Source organism: Canis aureus, chromosome 21 (genome assembly GCF_053574225.1).
Source record: "Canis aureus isolate CA01 chromosome 21, VMU_Caureus_v.1.0, whole genome shotgun sequence".
Taxonomy (NCBI): domain Eukaryota; kingdom Metazoa; phylum Chordata; class Mammalia; order Carnivora; family Canidae; genus Canis; species Canis aureus.
Window position 1 is genome coordinate 5,014,683 of NC_135631.1, and position 26,670 is coordinate 5,041,352.

A 26,670-nucleotide genomic window follows, 5' to 3' on the forward strand; every position below is an offset into this window, starting at 1 on the left:
GAGTTTTTGCAAGAATGAAGTATCCTCCATTTGAACAGGACCTCGTGTATTAACTGTAAACATAAGAATGCAGCTAGGTTGAGGGTCCCAGGAGTACTGGGATCTTTTGCTGGCCCGAGCTGCCCATTGACAGCTGGAGAGCACTACCTCCTTTTCTGGTGTCCATCTCAAATTCACCCAAGTCAGGGGAGTATACTTATTTTAAAGACAATAAAAATTGAGGCACAGAGAAGAGAGGTGACTTTCCAAAAGACATAGACAATGTAGGGTGCTCCCCTGTGATGATAATTATCATCGGAGCCAACAGTAGCACTGTTGTGTCAAGCAGGGCTTTGGGCACTTTCATAAATGAGAAACCGGCACCAATGGTGGGCAGATGTTGCTGTGGGCCTAGACCCAGGTGTGGTAAAGGTAGGGCAAGAAGACTGTGTGGATTTCAGGTATTCACTTTCCCCAACCTCTCTGGGCACAACACTAGGGAGCAGACTGCCCAGTCATCACTTCATTCAGGGCTAAAGCATCCCTGGGAGTGGAGACAATTGTTAGCCCAGTTTTCTTGCTGAGGAAGCGAAGACTGAGAGGTAAAGTGTCCCACTCAGTAGACAGTGGGGGGCCTGATTCAACCTGAGATGGCCTGGCTCTGCCCACACTGACCTGGAGCCCCTCACAATGCCCCCCCCCCCTACTGACCCCAGGCCCAGCGCCAGCACTTGGAAATGCCCTGCCTGGCCCAGGTCATCCTCTTGTGAGTCCGTCCAGACATGCAGAAGTGGACCTGGGGGCCAGCTGTGTCCTGGGCAGCCAGAGGTCACAGGCAGCTTTCCCTTCCGTGAAACTGCCAGGCCCCTCGCCCCTTTGTGCTGCGGAAACTAAGGCTCAGAGACGTTTAGCGGCTGCTCCAGGCCCTGGCGAAGCCGTGATGGTGCAGTGAAGCACCTTGGAGGCGTTTTCCGTCCCGTGCGGGTGTGGTCGCCTCAGCTCAAGCCCTTCAGCTCGCCTTGTAGGTTTGCAGTCTCCCAAGAGTCTCCACCCGCTGACCCTCGAATCCAGTGAGGGAGAGGGAGTCACGTTACTTCCACGGTGCAGGCTCCCACCCGCAAAACTGAGGTCCGGGGACCCACAAGAGAGCGACTTTGGGGCTCTGTGGGGAAGTCCCTGCCGCTCCGTCCGTGACACCCACGCCGCCCCGCACGGACTCGGAGGGACCTTGTCAGTCCAGTCTGCCGGGACTAAGCCGCGGTCAGGCCGGCCACGCAGGTTCGCGGCCGCCGCGCCGGCACCCTCGTTGACAAAGGCCAAGGCCGCGGGGCCATCCCGCGCGTGACCCGGTGGGGCCCGGGAGCGGCGGCGGCGGGCGACGGAGGGCGCCTCGGCGCGCCTATTGGCTGGAGCTGACGCCCATCCCCGGCCCCGGAGCCCGACAATTGGCCACGGGGGGCGGAGTTCACGGAGCCCCCAATGAATGGGGGAGCCGGAAGCAGGAAGTGAGTTTGCGATGAGAGCAGCTGCTGCAGGTGAGGAGTTGCGCCCGGGTTTCGGGGTCACAATGCGCCATCCTGGGGGACAGGGCGAGTCTGGACCGAACGCAAGATTATTCCCTTTCTGCTTGCCATGCGGTACCCCTTCCGCATTCATCGCGGCCCCGTGGCCAAGGAGTCCCCCGGGCAGCAAAGAGTTAACCCCGAGGGTTGTGCTCTTGGGGCGGAGCATCCGGAGTGGTGGGGGAGGCTGGACACACTGTCCGCGTTAGGAAGGGCGGGGTGGAGCATGCCCTGGGTCGGGAGAGCCCGGGTCCCAGCCAGGCTGTGAGACTTGCGTGGTAAGTTGCGTGGCCTCTCTATGTCTCAGTTTCTCTGTCTGTAAAATGAGTTTTCTTCCAGCTCCGAACTAATGTGGCTCTGTAGCTCCCGTGGCCCAGCACAGGGAGAGGGTAGGAGGATGGAGGGCCAAAAAAAAAAAAAAAAAAAAAAGGCAGAAGAATGAGAGTGAGACAGATTGCGCACCCTCCTGATGAGGTTGGAGAACATTATCCTCCCCTCATTTTAGGGAGGTGGAAATTGGGGCACAGAAAAGTGAAGCAACTAACTTTTAGGAGCCTAGGGCTGAATCAGGTTTGGACCTGGGTCTTTAAGTTGGTAGCCTGGAACTCTGTCCTTGTGAACACAGTGGTGGGTGGAATTGAACTTACAGGAGAATTCTGAAGAGGAGGCTAGGAAGTCAGAGAAGGAGGAGAGGAGCCTGAGGGGCCCAGGCTGGGAGTCTAGAGATGCAGGTCTCTGCTTCTGACCCCTCCCTTGTGTTAGTAGGCAAAGTTCCTAGCCTCTCTGGGCCTCAGTTTCCCCATCTGTAATGCTAAAAGTTAAATTCACACTTTAAGGTTGAAGGGCCCAAGGCCAAATATGACCCACTGGTATATTTTATAATATCCTTGCATGAGTCACCTAACCTCTGAGCCTCAATTAGCATATCTGTGAATGGGCTTGGGGGAGGAGTAAATGAGACTATGAGAGTGCAGTTAGGTGGGCAGTTGGTGTGTGGTAAATGATGGCTGTGATGATGGTAATGGTTCTCAGCAGGTCCCATGGCAGACGCCCAGTACATCCTGCCCAATGACATCGGTGTGTTTAGCCTGGACTGTCGTGAGGCCTTCCGTCTGCTGTCGCCCACAGAGCGCCTCTATGCCCACCACCTGTCACGGGCCGCCTGGTATGGAGGCCTGGCTGTGCTGTTGCAGACCTCCCCTGAGGCCCCCTACATCTATGCCCTGCTCAGCCGCCTCTTCCGTGCACAGGACCCTGACCAGCTGCACCAGCATGCCCTGGCTGAGGGCCTTACCGAGGAGGAGTATCAGGTCAGTTCTTTTAGGTCATCCAGCCTTTCCTGAGTGGCTTCTGAGTATGAGGGACCACAAGCAGGGGGACAAAGGTCTTTCTCTTTAGATTAGACCAACAGTACAGGAACCTCTCCTGGAGCTTCAGTCTTCTCATCTGTAAAATGGGCATGAGGGTTGTTTGTACCTCCTAGGGTTACAGTGGCCTGACTTCAAGATAAATAGTGGCTGCTATGAGTGAAGGAAACAGCTATGGAGACTCAGAGATGGTAGAGGAATGAGTCCAGGGTAGGAATTAGGAGGTCTGAGTACTGGACTAGATCTTCCTCTACCATGTTGTGTCCCTGCCTGTCCCCTGGCTTTTGTTTGTTTGTGGGTCTTTTGGCCAAGTAATACTTTTTTTTTAAGATTTTATTTATTTATTCATGAGAAACAGAGAGAGAGAAAGGCAGAGACATAGGCAGAGGGAGAAGCAGGCTCCTTGAGAGGAGCCTGATGAGCTTGATCCTGGGACTCCAAGACCACGCCCTGAGCCAAAGGCAGACACTCAACCGCTGAGCCACCCAGGGTCCCTGGCCAAGTAATACTTACATGTATTCGTAGGGCATTGCCACAATGCAGAAAGACACAATACAAAACACAAAGATCACTCCTTGGATGCTGGGGTATATAGCCTAATTCCTCTGTCTGTGTATTGCATTCCTACTCCTATACATGCAAACGTGTACTAGTTCCTCACTTTGTCATTTACATAAATGAGATCATGTTCTCCATGTTCTTATGAGTCCTGCCTTTTTTTTTTTTTAATTAAATACCATGTCTTGGAGAACTTCATGGGGCACATATCAATCTACCTCATCCTTTTTGTTGACTGTGAAGCACTCTACTGCTGTGTACACCTTAATCAATTTAATCTTTTCTTTTTGTTGGACATTTAGATTATTCCTGATTCTTCTTAGAAAAGTGCCACAGTGAGCATACTTGTACACTTGTGTGAGTAGGATCTATGTCTAGAAGTAGCATTGCTGGGTCAAAGGTTCTATGTACATTTGCAATTGATTGATGTTGTTAAATCATCTTTTACGAAAGTTTCACCAAGAATGTATGAGAATATGGCCTGTTTTTATATATGTAAAATAAAGGGTTTGGATTGTTTATCTCTGAGCTGAGGCCCAGGCTGTTTCTTCTACCTTTTTTTAACTTTAGTAATAACATCCCATCTCTAGACTTTGACTTATTCATTAAAAGAGTTAATCACTGGGAAAGTGTGGCCTAGGTATTACTATTCCCAGTGGGATATTTTTGTTTGCAAATAGCAGAAACCCACCTCAGATTGGCTTAAGTAAAAATGAAAATCATGACTTCCAGTTTCTAGTCCAGGGTGTAAGGAGCCTACAAGTCACTAGTCCATCCTAACGACAAGTAATAGGTGAACAAACTGGAAAATCAATAACTTTTCTTGTGTCTTTAACAGAAGTGAGGGCACAGGGGCTAACTGCTTGCCCCCAAATTGGAGAGACAGACAAGTGGGTACAGAGAATCAGAACTCAAAAAAATTCATGACAGAATCCTTCCCTAGACCAAGTGCTGGAGTAGGAAAACCTAAACTGTGATTGACAAATTATAGGAGGCCCAGTCAGAGAAGGGGTCTCCACACTTTTGGAAATTTGGGGAATGTTATCTTCAGGATCTTGGTCCTCACAATGAATTTCAGAGAGAAAGCCCCATGCTTCTTGCAGGGGTAGGGGAAATGGAACCATTTTTGGAAAATGCCATAATGTTCTGTTCTTTACAGTTTGCTCTCAGGAGAAACTATATCACCAGAACCTAACCTGCTAGGGTTTTATCAGAGCCTAATTGAGCTGGGTGGAGGAAAATATCCCACTCCAGACAGTTCTAGTCATCCTGTCCCACCTAAAACAGGGCAGTGGGCAGGGGGAGACACAGGACTTAGAGGCACATGTGAAGTTCACAGTCCAGAGGTAAAGGCTCACTAAAAGACTGCTGAGACCTAATCATGGGACTGGAGAATGCTTCTCCTGCTTCCACACCTTACCATCCCATTACTGAAGGCCTATTTACAGCAGTTCCTTTTACCCAGTACATCATGTCTGGCTATGAAGAAAAAAGGACAAAACATACTAAAGGCAAAAAACGCAGTTTGAAGAGATAAAGCATCAGAAGCAGTTTTAGACATGGCAGGGAGGTTGGACTTATCAGACCAGGAGTTAAAACAACCGTGATTAATATGCTAAGGACTCTAATGGATAAAGTAGATAACATGCAAGAACAGATAGATGGGCAAAGAGATAGAAGTCCTAAGAACCAACACTGCTAGAAGTAAAAAAACCCATAGAAATGAAGAATGCCTTTGCTGGACTTATTAGTAGACTTGACCCAGCTGAGAAACTACTCACTGAGCTTGAGGATCTCTCTCTCTCTCTCTCTTTTTTTTTAAAGATTTTATTTATTTATTCATGAGAGACACACAGAGAAAGAGGCAGAGACAGAAGCAGGTCCCACACAGGAAGCCTGATGCAGGATTCGATCCCAGGATTCTGGGATCATGCCCTGAGCCAAAGGCAGACACTCAAATGCTGAGCCACCCAGGCATCCCATCTTGAGGATATCTCAATAGAAATCTTCAAAACTGACAAGCAAAGAGAAAAAAGACTAAAAAACACAGGACAGAGTATCCAAGAACCATAGGGCAACTGCAGGAGGTGTAATGTATATATAATGGGAATATCAGAAGAGGAAGAAAGAGAAAACGAAAAAATATCTGAAACAATAATGATTGAGAATTTCCTCAAATTAATGTCGTATACTAAACCGCAGATCCATGAAGCTCAGTGAACACTAAGTAGAATATTACATGCCAAAAAACTACACTTAGGCATGTTTTAAAACTACAAAAAAAAAATCAAAGAAAAAGTACTAGAAGAAGCTGGAGTTAAAATAGATCTTACCTATAGGGGAGCAAAGATAAGAATTGCATCCAACTTCTCAGAAACCACACAAGGAAGAAGAGAGTGCACTGAAGTATTTCAAGTGTTGAGAGAAAAAACCACCAGCCTAGAATTCTGTATCTTGTGAAACTGTCCTTCAAAAGTGAAGGAAAAACAGACTTTCTCAGATGAACAAAAATTGAGGTCATGTATTACCAGTAGACCTGCTTTGCAAGAAATATTCAAAGTTCTTCAGAGGAGGGCAGCCCGGGTGGCACAGCGGTTTGGCGCCGCCTGCAGCCTGGGGTGTGATCCTGGGGACCCGGGATCGAGTCCGCTCCCTGCATGGAGCCTGCTTCTCCCTCTGCCTGTGTCTCTGCCTCTCTCTCTCTCTATCTATGAATAAATAAATAAAATCTTTAAAAAACAAAACACAAAGTTCTTCAGAGGAAAGAAAAATGATAGAGGTCTGAAACTCAAATCTACATAAAAAAGGGAGTACATTGGAGAAAGAATAAATGAAAGTAAAATAAAACTTAATATTTTTTTATTCTTAATCTAAGAGATAACCATTTGTTCAAAGTAATAGCAACAATGTATTGGTTATGTATGCTAATGTTTATATTACATATAATTTACATATTTATACATATATAAAGCCTACATGTGCTTATATACACATGAAATAAGTGACGCAAGTAATGATGCAAGGGAGAGGAGACAGGAATTAGAATTATTTTGTTATGAGGTACACTACCCATGAGGCAGTATAGTGTTATATGAAAGTACACTTGGATTAGTTATAAAGGCATATTGCAAAATCTAGGGCAAACACTGAAAAGTAAAAACGTATAACTGACAAGCTAAGAAAGGAGACAATGTAAAAGCTCAGTTAAAACTACAAAAGGAAGAAAAAGAATAGAAGACAAAAAATAGGAACAAAGAACAAGGACACAAATAGAAAACAGTAACAAAGATGGTAGATACTAATCCTACCATATCAGTGATCACTTTTTTTTTTATCAGTGATCACTTTGAACATCAGTGGTCTACATGTTCCAATTTAAAGACAGATATAATTAGAATGGATCAAAAAACAAGACTGAAATATATATTGTCTACAAGAAGCCTACTTAAATAGAAAGACACATAAATTAAGAGTAAATGCATAGAAGGATGTGGGTGGCTCAGTGGTTGGGTGTCTGCCTCTGGCTCAGGGCGTAATCCTGGGTCTGGAGATAGAGTGCTGCATCGGGCTCCTTTCAAGGAGCCTGCTTCTCCTCCCTCTTCTACTTGGTTCTCTCTCTGTGTCTCTCATGAATAAATAAATAAAATCTTTTTTTAAAAAAGGTAAATGGGTAGAGAAAGATATACCATACCAACACTAATGAAAAGAAAGTGGGAGTAGCTATATTAATTTTGCAAATTTCAGAGCCTGGAGAGTTATCAGGGATGAAGAGGGCATTACATACAATAAAAGAGTCAGTTCTCCAAGAAGACAACAGTCTTTAACGTGTATGTGTCTAACAGAGCATCAAAATATTTGAGACAAAAACTGATACAACTGCAAGGAGAAATAGATGAATCCACTACTACAGGTGGGAGACTGTAGCATCATTCTAGCAGACAGATCTAGCAGACAGAAAATCAGTAAGGACCTAGTTGAACTCAACAACACCATCAATCAACTGGATATCATGCACATCTAGAGTCTACTTCATCCAACAACAGCAGGATATGTATTCTTGAGCTCATATGGAAGGTCCACGAAGAGAGACCACATTCAGGTCTATAAAACACACACCTTAATAAATTTAAAAGAACGGAAGTAATACAATATCTGCTCTTAGATGAAAATGGAATTAAATTAGATATCAATAACAAAAATATCTGGAAAATCCCCAAATACTTGGAGATTGAACAACATACTTCTAAATAGCACATGGGTCAAAGAAGAAATCTCAGGAGAAATTTAAAAATATTTTGAACTAAGGGGTGCCTCGGTGGCTCAGTCAGTTAAGTGACCAACCTTTGTTCTCAGCTCAGGTCTTGATCTCAGGGTCATGAGTTCAAGCCCCACATTGGTCTCCACACTGGGTGTGGGGCCTACTTAAAAATATATATATTTTGGGGGATCCCTGGGTGGCCCAGCGGTTTAGCGCCTGCCTTTGGCCAGGGGTGCAATCCTGGAGTCCCGGGATCGAGTCCCACGTCAGGCTCCTGGCATGGAACCTGCTTCTCCCTCCTCCTGTGTCTCTGCTTCTGTCTCTCTCTACGTCTATCACGAATAAATAAATAAATCTTAATATATATATATATATATATATATATTTTTTTTTTTTTTTTTTGAGGGGGGCACCTGGGTGGTCCAGTTGGTTAAGCATCCAACTCTTGGTTTCATTGGTTTCAGCTCAGGTCATGATTGCAGGGTTGTGAGACTGAGCCCTACATCAGGCTCTGGGCTTACAACAGAAGCTGCTTAAGACTCCTTCTCCCTCTGCTTCCCCTACCCGCATGCTCTCTCTCTCTCAAATAAATAATAAATAAATTATATATATATATATATATATATATATATATATATATATATAAAATGTATATATATACACACATACATACACACACATAAACATACATATATACACATACACACATAAAAATATATACATATATGTTTTTTTAACTAAAATGAAAATACAACTTGTCAAAATTTGTGGGATGCAGCAAAAGCAGTGCTTAGAGGGAAATTTATAGCATTGAAGCATATATTAGAAAAGAAGAAAGGTCTAAAATCAATCATCTGTTTTCACCTTAGGAAAAAAAAGAAGAGCGAATTAAATCCAGAAGAAAAGAAAAAGAATTAGAGCAGAAATCAATAGCATTGATAACAGGAAATCAGTAGGGAAAATTAATGAAGCCAAATCTGGTTCTTTGAAAACATCAGCAAAGCTGATATCTTAGTCTGTTTGGACTGTTATAACAAAATACCACTTGAGGGCAGCCGGGGTGGCTCAGCGATTTAGCGCCACCTTCAGCCCAGGGCCTGATCTGGAGACCTGGGATCGAGTCCCACGTCAGGCTCCCTGCATGGAGCCTGCTTCTCCCTCTGCCTGTGTCTGCCTCTCTCTCTCTGTGTGTCTCTCATGAATAAATAAATACAATCTTAAAAAAAAAATACCACTTGAGTGGCTTATAAAGAGAAATTTATTTCAGTTCCGGAGACTGAAAATCCAAGAGCATGGTTCAGTTTGCAAACTAGCTAACTTCTCCCTGTGTCCTATCATGGTGGAATGGGTGAACTAGCTCTCTGGTGTCTCTTATAAGGGCACTAATCCCAATGGTGAGGGCTCTTACCCTCATGACCTAACCACCTCCCAAGGGCCCCACCTTCTAATACCATCACTTTAGGGGTTAAAGTTCAATGTATGAATTGGGGTGGGGAACACAAACATTCAGACCATCATGATTGATTAGCCTCTGACCAATCTAAGGGATAAAGAGAGAAGTCATAAACTATTAATGTCAGAAATGAAATTTGAGACATCACTATAAATCCCATGGGGATTAAAGAATTTGAGTCAGTAATTAAAAACCTTCCCAAACAGAAAGTACCAGGCTCATATGGGTTCACTAGTAAATTATTCCAAACATTTAAGGATATTATGACAGTTCTCTATGATCCCTTTCAAAAGAGAGAAACGGGTACCTAGTTGGCTCAGTCAGTTAAGTGTCTGTCTTCAGCTCAGGCCATGATCCTGGAGTCCCAGGATTGAGCCCTGCATTGGGCTCCCTGCTCAGCAGAGAGTGTGCTTCTCCCTTGACCCCTCACCCCGCTTGTGCTCTCTCTTTCACTCTCAAATAAATAAATAAAATCTTTAAAATAGAGAGAGGAACAGAGGAAATCCTTCCTAATTTATTCAATGAAGCTAACATTATCCTAATTCCAAAACCAGATAAAGGCATTACAAGAAAACTACAGACCGATATCTCTCTTTTACATAGATGAAAAATCCTCAACAAAATATTAGCAAATCAAATCCAACAATGTATAAAAAAACTATACACCACGACCAAGTAGGATTTACTCTGGGTGTGCAAATCGGGTTCAACATTTGAAAATAAATAATTCATCATGTCAACAAGCTAAAGAAGAAAACCATGTGATCATATCAATAGATGCAGAAAAAACATTCGACAAAATCCAGTATTTTAGGAATAGAGGGAAGCTTCCTCAACTTGATAAAGATAAAGCCTATCTATAAAAACCCTATAGTTAAAAACAAAAACCTATAGCTAACATCATATTTAATGGTAAAAATCTCAAAGATTTCCTACTAAGATTAGGAACAAGGTATGGAAGTCCCCTACCACTGCTTTTCAGCATTGTACCAGGAGTCCTACCTAATGCAATAAGGCAAGAACAGGAAATAAAACATGCAGATTGAGAAGGAAGACACAAAACTGTCTTTGTTCACAGAAAACATGATTGACCATCTTTGCACAAAATCCAAAAGAACTGACCAAAAAATTCCTGGAACTCATAAGCAGTTATAGCAAGGTTGCAGGGTACAAAGTTAATATGCAAAAGTCCATTGCTTTTAATATACCAGAAAGGAACAAGAAGAATTTGAAATTAAAACCATAATACCATTTCTAATAGCACACAAGAAAGTGGAATATATAAGTTAAAAAATACAAGACAAAACAAAACAATAATACAAAACATATATAAAACTATGAGGAAAACTACAAACCTGATGAAAGATATCAAAGAACTAAATAAATGGAGAGAGAAACCATGTTCATAAATAGGAAGATTTAGTATTGTCAAGATATTAGTTCTTCCCAACTTTATCTATAGATTCAATGCAACGTGAATAAAAATCCCAGAAAGTTATTTTATTCTCAACACAATATTGGGGAAAGAGTGAAGAAGAATAAAGTTGGAGGATCAGCACCATTCACTATAGACTTACTATAAAACTATAGTAAATCAAGACAGTATGGTGTTGGCCAAAGGATAGACAAATCAATCAACGGAATAGACCAGAAATAGACCCCCATAAATTCAGTCAACTGGTCTTTGACAAAGGAGCAAAGCAACAAAATGGAGTAAAAATTGTCTTTTCAGCAAATGGTTCTGGAATAACTGGATATCCACATGGAAAAAAAAGAAAAGAAAAGAAAAGAAAAGAAAGACAGAAAGAGAGTCTAGATCAGATGTGAACCTTACATCTTTCAAAAATCAATTCAAAGTGGATCACAGATTTAAATGTTAAATACAAAACTGTAAAATTCTCAAAAGATAACATAGAAAATCTAGATGACCTTGGATATGGAGATGACTTTTTAGGTAGAAGTCCAAATATAATCCGTAAAGAAATAATTGATAAGCTGGGCTGCAATGTCATTATTTTAAAAGATTTTATTTATTTAAGAGAGAGAGAGAACACAAGCAGGGGGAGGGCAGTGGAAGAGGGAGAAGCAGGCCCTCCACTGACCAGGGAGCCCGATGCAGGGCTCCATCATGACCTAAGCCAAAGGCAGACACCCAACTGACTGAGCCAGCCAGGTGCCCCTAGACTTCAATGTAATTTAAAAGTTCTGCTTTGTGAAATACACTGTCAAGAGAATGAAAGTCAAGCCACAGAAAAAATATTTGCAAAAGATATATTTGATAAAAGACTATTAGCCAGAATGTATATAAAGAACTCTTAAAATTCAACAATAAGAAAACAAGTAACCCAATTAAGTAGGCCAAGACTGTAACAGATACTTTACCAAAGAAAATATACAAATGGCAAATAAGTGTTTGAAGACATGTTCCACATCATATGTTATTAGGGAATTACAAATAAAAATAATGAGACAACCACTACACACCCATTACTTTGCCAAAATCCAAGACACTGACAACACCCAGATGGTGTTACGGATGTGGAACAACAGGAATTCTTGTTCACTGCTGGTGAGAATGCAAAATTATACAGCTACTGTGGAAGGTAGTTTGACAGTTTCTTGCAAAAGAAACCCACTCTTACTATGTGATCCAGCAATCATGCTCCTTGGTATTTACTGAAGTGAAATCTTGAGGTAAAGACTTATGTCCACACAAAAACCTGCACATGGATGTTTGTAGCAGCTTTATTCATAATTGCCAACAGTGGGAGCAACCAAGATGTCCTTCAGTAAGTGAATTGACAAATTTGGTCCATCTAGACAATGGAATATTATTTGGTGCTAGAAAGATATGAAGTATCAAGCCATGAAAAGAGATGAGGAAAGTCAAATGCATATTAGTAAGTAAAGGAGCCACTCTGAAAAGCCTACATATATTTAATTCTAAGTATAGGATATTCTGGAAAAGAAAAAACCATGGAGATAGTAAAAAAAAGATCAGTGGTTGCCAGGCATTGAGAGGGATATATAGGGCAGTGAAACTACTCCATAGTACAGAGTAATGTATCTACATAATAGTGGGTATATGTCATCCATTTGTCTAAACCCATAAAATGTACAACACCAGGAGTGAACCCTAACGTAGACTATGGTCTTTGGGTGATGATGTGTCTGTGTAGGTTTATCACTTGTAACAAATGTGCCACTCCAGTGGGAGATGTTGATAATAGGGAGGGCTGTTCGTGTGGGGGCACAGGGGTACATGGGAAATCTGTATACTTTTTGCCCAGTTTTGCTGTAGATCTAAAATTCTCAAAAAAAAAAGTATTTTTTTTTAATTTTTTTATTTATTTATGATAGGTACACAGTGAGAGAGACAGGCAGAGCACAGGCAGAGGAAGAAGCAGGCTCCATGCACCGGGAGCCTGACGTGGGATTCGATCCCGGGTCTCCAGGATCGCGCCCTGGGCCAAAGGCAGGCGCTAAACCGCTGCGCCACCCAGGGATCCCAAAAGTCTATTTTTTTTTTTTTTTTGAATCAAAAGTCTATTTTTAAAAAGAGTTCTAGGCTCCCATAATTGAAAAGTCTAGAGCTAGGGCAGGATTCAGTCATGGCTGGATTCAGGGGCTCAGTGATAGCATTTTTTTTTTAAGATTTTATTTATTTATTTATTCATGAGAGACACACAGAGAGAGAGGCAAAGACAGGTAGAGGGGGAGCAGGCTCCCTGGGGAGCCTGATGCAAGACTTGATCCCAGGACCCGAGGATTACTCTCAACCACTGAGCCACCCAAGTGCCCCACTGATAGCATTTTGATGCAGTCTTCATCTCTCAGCTTTGCTTTCTTTCCTCACTCCAGTAGGGGAGGTCGAGGGACTCCAAGCTCGATGATCCCTAGTATAGGAACAGGCTCTCTGCCACTAGGAAATTGCCTGGATAGGGCTCCTACTGTCTGGCTTGAGCCTGTGCCTACCCCTGGAGTCAGAGAAGGGAGATCCCCCTCCTTCCCAAGAGGAAGATTGAAGTCTTGTTGCCAGAGGAAGGAAGAATAAGTTTTGGGCCTGCAAAAGCTGTAGAGCAGATGATCAAGGTCCCTCCAGGTCTAACATTTGATGCTTCCAATGCCAGCTGCCTGCCCTGTGGGGGCTTTCTGCAGAAGGAGGCAGAGGCAGTGTTTACACTTCAGAGGTCATATGGAATGGCCGCGAGTAGCTGAGAGGGTGCTGGGCATAGCAGGAACAGGGTGGCTGTGTTTGGGAGCTACCGAGAAGACCAGTTTGGCTGGACAATGGGTATGTGAAGATTGGTCTATGAAAGTATATTGAGGCCAGACTGGAGCCTCCCAGGATCTGAGTCCTGCCCCCAGATTTCCCAGCCTCACCTATTCTGGTTCCTCCAGGTGTTAACATCTCAGGAGGGAATCTCCCTGGGGTTGGGGGAGGCTGTGCTTCCGTGTCTCTGATGTCCACCTCCCCCTAGGCATTCCTGGTATATGCTGCGGGTATCTACTCCAACATGGGCAACTACAAGTCCTTTGGCGACACCAAATTTGTTCCTAACCTGCCCAAGGTGAGTTGGGAGAGTGCCGGGGAAAGTAAGGAATTTGGGGCTGGCGGGATGGTAGTGGGGGCCTAAGCGGAGGGAACCTTGACCCTGCCACTGCCATGCTCCTCACATATAATGGAAAAACAGTGTTTCTTCTTGACTGTGCTGACCTGAGGGCATCCAAGGGAGGGATGTGGAAGTGCTCTGGGAACATGAAGTGCTTGCAGAAATGGAACCTGGTCATCACGGGGGATGGTGGAGAGGCCCAGGAATGGAGAGTCCGTCACTGGGACTGTGGCGCTCGAGCCTAACTGGGGCAGAGGCAGTTCTTACACCTGGGTTTCCCGCACTAACTGTATACACAAGTTGCCTGGCCATCTTGTTGAAATGCAGTTTCTGACTTAACGGTTCTGTAGTGGGGCCTGAGGTTCACCATTTCTTGAGCAACACCGATGCTGCTAGTCCATCAGTCACACTTTGAGCCAGGTCTCAGACTGTGGGAGAAAAGCTGGGTGTGGAGGATCGAGAAGACAGGTTTGGGTGCTATGGCCTTTTTCCCTGCAGGAGAAGCTGGAACGAGTGATCCTGGGGAGTAAGGCAGCTCAGCAGCACCCGGAAGGAATCAGGAGCCTCTGGCAGACCTGCAGGGAGCTCATGTTCTCTCTGGAGCCAAGGCTTCGACACCTCGGGCTGGGGAAGGCGGTGAGGCCCCCAACCATACGGAGTGTGCAGGGCATCCTTTGAAGTCACCTGGCATGGAGGGGAGGGTACCGGGTACTGGGCAGGGACGCAGTGGGCTTTGGCTCACGCTCTTGAGGCAAAGCTGCCCCCCACCACGGGCTTCAGTTTTGTCATCTGTAAACTATGAAGCAAGTTGGATGGAATACTTCCTGAATGCCTTTCTGGTTCTGACATCCTAGGGAGGTGTATGCAGAAGGGAAGGAGAGAAGAGCTGAGCTGAGAGTTAGAGGGAACTGAGGAGGAGAAGATGGGCCAGGAGGGATCCCAGGCTTCCCGCCTCTGGAAGCTATCTAGCAACTGCCTATTGTGAGGGCCATGGCAAGCCTTCAGGGTGGGCCAGCCCAGGAAAGGCTGGAGCAGAGCTGCAGGGAGGCTGGAGATGGGCCTCTGTTTGTGATTTGTGTTACAGTTTTTTCCCCTGGAAACAGATCGAGGAGGCAGAGTGGGGGATGCTGGGAGGGGGTACAGGAAGCAGGGGGCTGGGGGTAGTATGTCTTGACCCTGGCAGTTCCTCCTTTCCATCTGTCCCCTTCACTGACAGGGAATCACTACCTACTTCTCTGGGGATTGTACCATGGAAGATGCCAAACTGGCTCAAGACTTTCTGGACTCACAGGTTTGAGGGTTGGAATATTGGTTTGATGGGGCCCCCTTGCCATTGGCACCCACTCCTGGGTCTCAGCTTGGGTCCAGAGACACAGCATTTTGGGTGTTTGAAGTAGAAAAGACTAGTCTTAGAATCATTGTCTAAGAGCTGGCATGGCTCCAGTGAAGACGTGCCCATGTGTGCCAGCGATAGAGCTGCTCCCAGGCTGAAGGCCTCATGACAGCCTCAGGGCAGGATGGTGCAGAAGATTAGAGCTGCTTCCTGTTGGGCCCTGGGTCTGGGCCCTAGACTCCTAGGGTCTGCTTCCCAGCAGCTGTGTAACCAGTTTCCACGTCTGCTGCCTCGCGTGGCCCTGGGTTAGCCGAGAGCGTGTAGTGCTTGACACAGGGGAGTCAGCACTTAGTAAAAGTTAGGGCTCAGCATATGGAGTAGAGTGGGAAAGCCTGGCCTGGCCTGCCCACCTGCCCTCTCCCCATCGCAGTGGACTTAGCCAGGTTCCCCCAGAGGCCCCAGCCTGCTTTGCCTCTGTACCTTCCTTCCCTGGTGTGGACCCCTTTTCCTCCCACCTTGCAGCCCGTTCTGGACTTACTCTCCTTCCCCAGACCTCTGCCCTGGTCTCTTCTAGAACCTCAGTGCATACAACACGCGACTCTTCAAGGGTGTCAGCCTGGATGGGAAGCCCTGCTACGAGGTGCGGCTGGCTTCTGTGCTTGGCATGGGTGAGCTGCCTCACACACCCCTTCTAGTCCTGGGCCCAGGAGGGTTGGTGGGTTCTGCAGGGAGTAACAGTCATAATAGTTACAGGACATATTGACTGCAGACTTACTGGTCACTGTGTTCATGATGTGCTCTGTGCATGGTAGTACCTGTGAGGGGACCCTAGCCCTGGGGCTGGCCATGACGGCAAAGATACAGGGGAAGTACAAGGACAGAGAGAGAGGTTCCATGCCACTTGGAGGGTGTTACTGCTGCGAGCCTCTGATGGTCCCTATCCTTCAGGTAGTGGCACAAAATACAATAATCCATGTGAATAATGGGAATAGAGGCTGGGCCATATGCCCCATAACAGGCTAGAAGTCCAAACTGCGCATCAGTGAGGGCTTCCTGGAAGAGGTAACCATATGGATTTTTGGAGGTTCAGGACCTAGAAAGGTAGAGATGGCGAATGTCCTAAAGTCTGCTTCCTGAGTATCTCTCAAAGAGCCCTCCAAGGGCTCTATCATTCAGAACTCTTCTTAAGTGAAGAGTCTATTGCATATTTGCCTAAACCAGAAGGGGACTTAACAGACTTGGGTAATTAAGAAGCCTAGAGTAGGATGGCTTCAAGCACAGCTGAACACAGCTGCTCGGACAGTATTCTGAGGAATTTCTCTCTTTCTGTCTCTTGGCTCCATTCTCTGACTTTATCCATGGCATGTTCCTCCCACACAGGGCCTGATAGTCAGTTACCAGCCTCGCCACCCAAGCAGAAAAAGGGTCCTTTCCTGCCAGAAGTTCCTTCAGTAAGGTGTGGGAGTGGCTCTAGTTTCTCTATTTTGGATCCCATATTTATCTGTGAACTAATCCCTGTGGTCAAGGCACAGATAGATCTCTGATTGTCTGGACCTTGATCCCAAAACTGTCTCAGAGCCAAGTGATGAGGCCAGCCCCTCCCACTCACCTGAACTGGAGGAGCTGGCAGCAGGGGATTCTCAGAGGAAAATCAGGGTCTGTTACCAGGTGAGAGGGAAATGTATGCAGTATAGAAAGAAATATGCAGGCCCTATGAGGACCTTTGCAACCTGTCCCTCCTTTTCCACCTCCCACCCCCTAGCCTCATATCCCTGTTCACCTCCCACTTAGACTCTGCCCCAGCCATGCTCAGCAGCTTATAATCCCCCAAAAACCCCGTGTTCTCACATACGCTGTCTAGGACTTTGATGGTCTGTTCCCCTTCCACCTTGAAGTCCTCTTACTGCCTACACATTCACGTGATGGACACCTACTCATCCTCTAGACCATCCTAGGGCATCACTTATTCCACGACATTGCCCTGTCTTTCCATGACTTTCCTTCTCTTTTCCCATCAGCACACCCAGTAATGTCCCAGATTTGTTGTTTTGGACTACAGGCTCCTCAAGAGGAGGAAGGGTGTGTTTCATTGACCACTGTCTCCCCAGTGGCTAGCACTTGGTAGAAACTCAGATATTTGGTGTGGGAATAGATAAAGATGGCATCAGCACTTCTGGTGGAGGGAATGGTGTGAGCCCAGAGCACGGTGGAGGGAAAGTTTAGGGATTGGCAAGTCATTTGATTTGACTAAGGAAGGGGATATTGGGTTCATGGGAATAGGAATAGATCACACTGGAAAATAAGCCAAGCCTATACTTACATATACTCTACTATGTATAAGATAGTGCTTGAGAGTGTGGCTCTGGAGCCAAGCTGCCTGAGCGTACCTGTTGTGTCATCTACTGCTGTGTACAATGCCCCCCAAATTTAGGGATATAAACCCACCTCTTCATGCTCACAGACTCTGTGGGTCAGGAATTTGGATGGGGCATGATAGGAACAGCTTGTGCCCGGTGACAATATCTGAGATCTCCAAAGAGTTGGAGACTGGGTTGTTACCAGCCCCTGGGGACTGGAAACACCTTCAGGCTTGCTCACTCACACATCTGGTGGAAGATGGTAGCTGTCAGCTGGGACCTCAGCAGGGGCTAGGGGCCAAAACACCTCATGTGGCTTCATCACATTGCTCGTGTTGTCTGGCCTCCACGAGTGGGCATTCCAAGAGAGCCAGGCAGCTGTGTCACCATTTATGATCTGGCATCAGCAGTCATGTGGCATCACTTCTGCTAGAGTCACAAGCCTGCCCACCTTCAAGAGGAGGGAAAAGAGCCCTCACATCCTGATGGGGGATGTCACATTGGGAGGTGGGGAGAGACTCTGGTTATCTTTTTTCTTTTAAAACATAACCTAGAAGTATGTCCTACTGTTCAGTGACAACAGGCAAAATGCAAGAAATCCCCACAAATTGAGTGGCATAAGACAACATAAATTTCTTCTGTTGCTGTTCTGGAGGTCCAAAGTCTGAAACAAGACTCCAGTTCCTTCGGGAGCCTCCAGAAGGGGAATCTATTTCCTTGCCTCATTCAGCTTTAGTGTCTAGAGGCAGCCTGCTTTCCTTAGCTCATGTCCCCTTCTTCACTTCTCTTCAACATATTCTCTTCATTTCATCTTCTACTTCCCATTCACTCTCTCATCACCTGATAAGGCTCCTTATATTTCAGGGATGACTGTCTTTCTTTTTTTTTTTTTTTAATTTTTATTTATTTATGATAGTTACAGAGAGAGAGAGAGAGAGAGAGAGAGGCAGAGACACAGGCAGAAGGAGAAGCAGGCTCCATGCACCGGGAGCCCGACGTGGGATTCGATCCCGGGTCTCCAGGATCACGCCCTGGGCCAAAGGCAGGCGCCAAACCGCTGCGCCACCCAGGGATCCCGATGACTGTCTTTCTAAATACAGTTTGCCACCCTAGGTTTGAATCCTGCTCTGCCACTTACTGCCCATGTGACCTTTGGAAACTTACTTCTCTGTGACTTTGTTTCCCCATCTGTAAAATGGAGATAACTCCCCCTAGAGTTGATGTGAGGCTTAAATGAATTAGCTGATGTAAAGCCCTTAGAATATTTCCTATTATGTTATATGTGTATTTTTCAAAAATGAAAATTTCTACTAACTTCTGTAGGCCGTGGAGAGTCATTGAAGATCTTAGAGTAAGAGTGTCACGGTGAGAAGTTTGCTGGGGTGTTTTACACTAGCCTTTTCCCTGAGCAAACCTTCTTCCCTCAGAGCCCACTCTGCATTCTGAAATGACTTCCAAGCTGAAGAGCTATGAATTCCGGGGGTGCCATTTCCAGGTGACTCGGGGAGACTATGCGCCTATTCTCCAGAAGGTGGTGGAGCACCTGGAGAAAGCCAAGGTAGGGGTGGCTGGGGGCTGAGGTGTGCAAGCTCCAGATCCCTCTGGGCTGCAAACACAGGTGTTGGGATGCATGGGTGGCCTCAGGCTGACCCACCCCTGCTCTCTCCCAGGCGTATGCAGCCAACAGCCGGCAGGAACAGATGCTGGCTCAGTACATAGAAAGTTTCACCCAGGGCTCCATTGAGGCCCACAAGAGGGGCTCCCGCTTCTGGATACAGGACAAAGGCCCCATCGTGGAGAGGTGAGGCACCAGCCTTCACCCCAACTGTCCCCTCCTCCTGCCTGCCCCTCTTCCATCTCTGTTCTTTGCTCCCCCAGTTACATCGGGTTCATTGAGAGCTACCGAGACCCCTTTGGTTCCCGTGGAGAGTTTGAAGGTAACTCCTGGAAGGAGGGTGGTCAGCTTATAGACCCTTATCCCGATGTCCCCTGTGGGCTCTCCCCTCGCTTGGCAATAATAATATAGGTAACCAGAACCACTGTTGTTGGTTTACTGGATACTGGGCACTTAGCTATAGTAGTTCATTTGGACACTGTCCTCCCATGACAGTTGCTATCCACACTTTACAGAACTGGTGACTTAGGGATGGCTGGTGGGTGGCCAAGCCTGGCACCTTGGCTCTGAGCCACTTTGCTGTGCTGCCTCTGCTGTCTGATGTGGACACAGGCAACAGTCGTCCCAAGCCCAGCTTTGGCTGTGTGACCTCCCAGCTGTGTAAACCCCACATCTGAGCATCAGTCACTCCCTTCTGGGTGTCTTCGGAAGTGAGGCATTTATAGCTCTATATAAAAACAATTATGGGATAACACATAATTATGCAGGCTGCTTAGCACAAGCCAGGTACATAAAAGGTCCTGGGTGAGTGGGAGAATAATTAACATCATGACTGTGAACTTGACTTGGCTGCTGTCATCCCAAGGGTAGGTGGGAGGCCTGCCCATACCCCCACAGGATTCACCTGTGCAAGGCAGGGAATCCAGCCTGAGGATTTAGACTTCTGTGCCAAGCCTTATCCTCCTCAGCCCCTGGAGATAGACTCTGGAGTATCTGACTACTAGAAGCCAGAGAGATTAGCTTGGGAAGAGAGAGGAAAGCCCTGGCAACTGGTGGGGGGGCTTAGATCTGAGCCTATAAATGCAGGCCCAGGGTGCAGGTGATGCAGGGGCCAGAGGGGAGGACAGGTTTGCACACCTGCAGCTTCCCTGCCTGGATCCTGATTCTCCAGGCCAAGACCCCAGAACCTCCTAAGCAACCTTGATCTCAGAGGCTCCCCTCTTTACCTAACTCATTGTGGTTATTAGAAAAGTAGTCCAGGGGTACCAGGCTGTCTCATTCAGTAGAGCATATGACTCTTTTTTTTTTTTTTAAGATTTATTTATTTATTTATTTATTCATGAGAGAGACAGAGAGAGAGGCAGAGACATAGGCAGAGGGAGAAGTAGGCTTTACACAGGAGCCCGATGTGGGACTCAATCCTGGATCCCCGGGATCACAACCTGAGCTGAAGGCAGCCCCCTAACTGCTGAACCCCCCAGGTGTCCCAAGCATGTGACTCTTAATCCCAGGCTTGTGAATTCAAGCCCCACACTAGATGTAGAGATTACTTAAAAATTTTAAAAAAAAAAAATTTTTTTTTAAAGGAAAAGTAGTCCATGTTCACGGTCACAGATTTTGAAAATAGATTTGAAAAAAAATCATCCATGATTGGACCCACCTCAAGGTTAAAATTGGGAATGTACATTGTGATTTTTGTTTATTTGTTTACTTAAAGACTTATCTATTTATTTATTTTAGAGAGAGGATATGTGTGGGAGCAGGAGGAAGGACAGAGGAATAGAGAGAATCCACAAGCATACTGCCTACCTGAGTGTGAGCCTGACATGGGGCCCTATCCCAGGACCCTGAGATCATGACCTCAGCTAAAACCAAGAGTTGGCTGCTCAACCAGCTGAGCCACCTAAGCACCCGTATTTTGTTTTTATATAGAGCTATAAATGCTTAAAAATGTGTGTGGGCATGATTTAAAAATTCATGTCTGTTGTAAGTAATTGGAACAGTGCAGAAGTATGTAGGATAAAATGTGAAATTTGTCCCCTGTGACACTCCCCTCCTGAGATCACCACAGTTTTCAGTTGAATACAGGTCTCTCCAGAGCTTTGTTTAAGCACACACACATGAAACTTTTAATTTGTCCAGGTAAATGAGATTATGCTTTTTTCACCTAATATTTTAGATATCTTTTCATATTAGTAGGTATAGACCTACCATGTTCTTTTTTTTTTTTTTTAATTTTTAATTTTATTTTATTTTATTTATTTATGATAGGCACACAGTGAGAGAGAAAGAGAGGCAGAGACACAGGCAGAGGGAGAAGCGGGCTCCATGCACCGGGAGCCCGACGTGGGATTCGATCCCGGGTCTCCAGGATCACGCCCTGGGCCAAAGGCAGGCGCTAAACCACTGCGCCACCCAGGGATCCCCCTACCATGTTCTTTTATTTTTACTTTTATTTTAAGTAGGCTCCATGCCCAATGTGGAACTTGAACTCATGACCCTGAGATCAAGGGTGTACCGACTGAGCCAGCCGTTCTTTTAAATAGCTGCGTAACATTATAATTTCTCATGACATTTGATATTTTACAACCCGACTAATATTTGCATGGTGTGCCATCATATAGCTGCCCCCTGATTTATTTAACCAGCCCTTGTGGTTGCTTTTTCTTCTCTGCTATTTTATTTTTTTATTTTTATTTTTTTAAAGATTTTATTTATTTATTCATTCATAGAGATGCAGAGAGAGAGAGAGTAGCAGAGACACAGGCAGAGGGAGAAGCAGGCTCCATGCAGAGAGCCTGACGTGGGACTCGATCCAGAGTCTCCAGGATCACGTTCTGGGCTGCAGGTGGTGCTAAACCTGCGCCACCGGGGCTGCCCTTCTCTGCTATTTTAATCGTCGTGTCTTCCTGACCTTGTATGTCAATTCCACCTGACACAGGGAGGCTTTGCCAAGTCTAACCCTTGGCCAAGTTACTCCATTCTTTGTAAGAGCCTGACCAGGCAGTAGTTTAGGCCAGGCCTTTCCAAGGTATAGTTCATGCGGGGTTCACAGGAATTATACCATGAAGGGTTTAGTGCTAAGTAGCAGGAGGTCTTGCCTACAGGACTCTTCAGTGCTTCTAATATGCAATGTATATCAGGAATCTCTAAGAAGTCGGAAGTAGAGCATATAGTATTCAAACTTATTTAACCAGGAAGCTTTTTCTTTATGAAGGCTCTCATAGAAACTGCATCTTATGGAGTGCAACTTTGGAAACAAACAGCGGCTAGGTTTAACTGCATTAAACCTGAAAGGATCAGTCCCAGCCCTCCTATGTAGCAGCCATAATCCCCACTTCACAAGCCAGATGCTCTAGCCATGCAGGATAGTTCAGTTGCTCCCAAAAGAGAACATATTTTTTTGTTCATGTAGTCCCTTCCATGGGGAATCTGATCTTTGCCTACCATCCTCTATGTGCTCCCTCCCACCTCCTTTTAAGGTCCATCTCAGATGTTACCAGTGAAGCCTTCTCTTTGCATCCTGTCCACCCCAGGGACCTCTATGAAGGCAAGGCCAGGCCTGGGTCACTGTCCCACTGGCCAGCAAAGGGTGTTACATGCAGCAGACATTTAGTACCTGCATGATGGCTGGAGGGGTAGCAGAGCTGAGTGGGGGAGGGGACCCCTCGAAATCCTGCCAGCCCACAGCCCACCTCCCTCCCTACAGGCTTTGTGGCCATGGTGAACAAGGCCATGAGTGCCAAGTTTGAGTGTCTGGTGGCAAGTGCGGAACAGCTGCTGAAGGAGCTACCCTGGCCCCCGGCCTTCGAGAAGGACAAGTTCCTCACCCCTGACTTCACCTCCCTGGATGTTCTCACCTTCTCTGGCTCTGGCATCCCTGCTGGAATCAACATCCCCAACTGTGAGCTTCCTCAATCTGTGACAATAGCCCCTAGGCCTCCAGAGCCTCCATTTAGAGTTGCCCCTCCCCCTCCACACAGTGGTCCTGGCCATGTACCCTACTCAGTTCTCCATCCCAGCAGCATCCTCCTGTCTAGACTCCTTTGTCTGTGGCCCTTGATGTTTGCCCCTTCGCCCTGACTCCCTCCCCACCTTCTCCAGATGATGACCTGAGGCAGACGGATGGCTTTAAGAATGTGTCGCTGGGGAATGTGCTGGCTGTGGCCTATGCCACACAGCGGGAGAAGCTTACCTTCCTGGAAGAGGATGACAAGGTGGGCACTGACAGCCCAAGGGTTTGGGTCGGGCCTGGCCTGATAGCCAGCACAGGAAGGTGGAAGGCCCAGTGCAGGGAGAGGAAAGGGCGGGGCTGCCATCCCAGCTCAGCTACTTCCTGGCCTCATGGCCCTGTTACATGGCCTGTTTGCTCACCTGTCAAGCAGCAGAGGCAATCCCTTGCTCCAGGTTGTTGCAAGGATGAGATAGGCCAAGAGGTGCCCCTCATGGAGCCTGGCATGAAGGAGGCATTAGCTGGCCGCGGGGCTGCGGTGGGGCAGTGGGTAGCATGGATCTCTGCTTGTCTTGGTAGGACCTGTACATCCGCTGGAAGGGGCCCTCCTTTGATGTGCAGGTGGGACTGCATGAGCTGCTGGGCCATGGCAGCGGCAAGCTGTTTGTACAGGTGAGAAGTGTCCACAACTCCCCTCCCCCATGGTCAACCCCAGCCAGGTTGAAGCCACTTCTGTCTTTGCCTTCAGGGGCTTTGGGTTAAGTGGGGGAAATGGCCCCTGAAGGAAGGAAGTCCCTATATCACCCTCCCCCAAGCTGTCTCAGGAGCCCCAAGGGTGCAGAGCCTAAGGGACAGTCCAGCTGGGGTCTCCTGCACAGGGAGGGTTGTTTGGCTTAGGCCACAGAAGCCTGCCCTGGAGGTGACTCAGCACCAGGGACAGGGAGGCTGTGAGGGACAGTCTTTGGAGGCTCCCAGTCCGGAGGCTGCTGCATGGTCTGGCTTTGTACTACTATTCCCTGGAACCTGTACCTTTCCAGGTATTAATAGGGAGTGAGTCACATCTCCCCAGAACAGCCCCTTCCTGCCAGCCCATCCGAGTGGCTGGAGCCCCTGTGACATCCATGCGCAGAATATAAAGCAGACAGACAGCCTTCCTGCCAGGCTGAGAAGAGCCCTTTCTGGCCCCCTAGCACAGAGCTGCACAGATGAGATGACCAGAGGCAGGTGGGGCCAGGACATCAGAGAGAGCAGGGTTCTGGCTTGGGTCCCGCTTGCTGTGGGGTAGGGCACCTCACTGAGTTGGGAGGGTCAGGGGTCAGGAGGCTTCAGAGAGCAGCTAAAGGGGACAGCAGCCTAGCATTGGGCCTTGTCCAGGCTTAAAGCCACAGGGCAGTGGGGACAAATGTGGCCACTCCGTGTCCTTGGATAAGTTAGTTCTCCTTCCTGAGCCTCAGTTGGCCCATCTGTAAAACAGGGACCCTGGCTCCTACCATATGGGCTATCATGAGGAATAAAAACAAAGCCCTAGGGCTTGCCTGACATAGTAGGCCCTCTGGAAATGGGTGTTATTGTCAAGAGATAGTGTGCATGGAGGTGATGTGCTCCGATTCCACTCTGTGGCTTGTAGTGTCTGAGCCTCATTTCCCCCCTCCCTGTGAGGTGGGGTAGCAGAACCATGGCAGGGGGGAGGTTGTGAGGAATAAACGGATGGCGCATAAAAGATGCTTGGCACATGGAGTAGTTAGTGAGGCTGATGCTTATTGGAGGTAGAGAATCACAGGCCATGGCCTCTGCCAGCATGGGGAGCAGCAACCAAGCTGCCAAGCTTTCTGGACCATCCGCTGGTACATACCTGGGGTCTGGAGATCCCAGGTCTGGGTTTTCATGTGGCTGGGGGCCAGGGTCACAGGACTCAGGTTTGGAGGCAGCGGCGTGTGGATGGCACTTGAATTCCTCCCTGGCTGCAGTAATGGGCTGGGGCAGGCACCTTTCCCTCACTCATCTCATGTCTTGACCATTCTGCAGGATGAGAAAGGAGCACTTAACTTTGACCAGGAGACAGTGATCAACCCAGAGACGGGTGAACAGGTGAGGGCAGCCTCGGCAGACACCCCAGGTGCTGGGGGTCTGGGCATGCCTGGGGTGGCAGCTGCCCCTAAGCCTACCTAATTCCTGGGCCTCGCCTCCCAGATTCAGAGCTGGTACCGGAGTGGGGAGACCTGGGATAGCAAGTTCAGTACCATCGCCTCTAGCTACGAAGAATGCCGGGCTGAAAGCGTGGGCCTCTACCTCTGCCTCAACCCCCAAGTGCTGGAGTATGAGCAGCAGGCCGGGGCGGGGGGGTGGGCCTCCCTTGTGGATGGAGGGTGTACTGGTGGGGGTCAGGACCCAGGCAGCCTCTGACTGCCCCTGCTGCCTCCCTGCCCCTTCCCCAGGATCTTTGGCTTTGAGGGGGCTGATGCAGAAGATGTGATCTACGTGAACTGGCTCAACATGGTTCGGGCTGGGCTTCTCGCCCTGGAGTTCTACACCCCTGAGGCCTCCAGCTGGAGACAGGTGGGGACCAGCAGAGAGCCATCAGGGGGAGGGCCGGCAGTGGGGTCCAAGGTCAGGATTCTAGGTGTAGAGATGGGACAACCATATCTACCTACGAGACCCGTGAACTGGGTTTAATCCCAGACTAGTGCTTATGGGGGTAGGTCACACTGCTGTGAACTCAATGTCCCTGTCTGTGCAACGGGAGTAATAGTCTCCTTGCCCACCTCTGAGGGCAGATCAGCTGAGGTGATTTTACTACAACTGCTAATAACTGACCTGTGTCAGTGCTACACACAGTTCTAAGCACTTTACCTGAATTAACTCCTTGCTCCCAGTGTCAACCCCAGGAAACTATTATTACCTTCATTTTATAGATGAAGAAATTGAGGCACAGAGAAATTAAGTAATTTGCTGGTAAGCAGCACAGCCAGGATTCAAATCCAAGCAGTTTGCCTTCAGGCTAGGCTGCTCAGTTATGAGATGTCCTTTGGAAATAGAGTGAACAATAGGAATGTTTTTAAAATTCATACAAGTATGTCTTGAGGGAATCTTACATCATCAAAATAACATGTTTTAGAGTCAAGAAACTGAGGTCTGAGTCTTTGCTCTCCCTTAACAGTTGTGTGATCCCAAGCAAGGCATTTCACCTCTCTGGGCCTCTGTTTATCATCTGTAAACTGGGTTTCATGATGCCTACTTGGTCCCGCTGTGGAATACAAACAAGATTGTAGAGGAGAAAGTGCTTGGTGACCTGGACTGTTGGGGGGCCAAGGGGTATCTGCTATCATCAGGGAGGGGTTTGGAGCAGTGAAGGACATGGTGGTTAGCAAGGGGGAAGCACAGGGCTCTCGGTCCTGCCTGGAAACGGCCTTCCTGTTTCCCAGGGCAGCCTGCCTTCCCCTTGTGAGCAGAGAGGGGATGAAGAATTTAAGGGGAGAGGAATAAGTAGAGAAAGATCCACAGGGTGAGGGAGAATGAAATGATAAGAATAATTGACAAGGAGTGAGCACATATTATATTCAGGCTTTGGACCAAGCTTCTGATGTATCTTATCTCAGGGATGTAAATGATTCTTTTCTTGTTTG

At 47.1% G+C, this 26,670-nt stretch overlaps 1 protein-coding gene across 5 annotated transcripts in view; it reads left to right on the plus strand.

Annotated features, from left to right (window-relative positions):
* Positions 1-1,353: 1,353 nt before the first annotated feature.
* Positions 1,354-26,670, plus strand: part of DPP3 (dipeptidyl peptidase 3) — a 33,404-nt gene continuing 8,087 nt past the window's right edge. The window contains exons 1-15 of one of the 5 annotated variants that reach the window (XM_077862522.1): positions 1,354-1,514; positions 2,577-2,851; positions 13,659-13,748; positions 14,289-14,426; positions 15,007-15,081; positions 15,698-15,791; positions 18,908-19,038; positions 19,151-19,281; positions 19,359-19,417; positions 22,805-22,999; positions 23,200-23,312; positions 23,627-23,719; positions 25,073-25,135; positions 25,238-25,362; positions 25,483-25,603. In XM_077862522.1, the coding sequence (XP_077718648.1) occupies positions 1,463-1,514; positions 2,577-2,851; positions 13,659-13,748; positions 14,289-14,426; positions 15,007-15,081; positions 15,698-15,791; positions 18,908-19,038; positions 19,151-19,281; positions 19,359-19,417; positions 22,805-22,999; positions 23,200-23,312; positions 23,627-23,719; positions 25,073-25,135; positions 25,238-25,362; positions 25,483-25,603 (1,755 nt within the window). In that variant the 5' untranslated portion in view covers positions 1,354-1,462. Of the gene's footprint in view, positions 1,515-1,558; positions 1,820-1,945; positions 2,273-2,573; positions 2,852-13,658; positions 13,749-14,288; positions 14,427-15,006; positions 15,082-15,697; positions 15,792-18,907; positions 19,039-19,150; positions 19,282-19,358; positions 19,418-22,804; positions 23,000-23,199; positions 23,313-23,626; positions 23,720-25,072; positions 25,136-25,237; positions 25,363-25,482; positions 25,604-26,670 lie in introns of those variants that run through there. The other 4 variants (XM_077862521.1, XM_077862523.1, XM_077862524.1 and 1 more) reach the window with 4 other exon arrangements.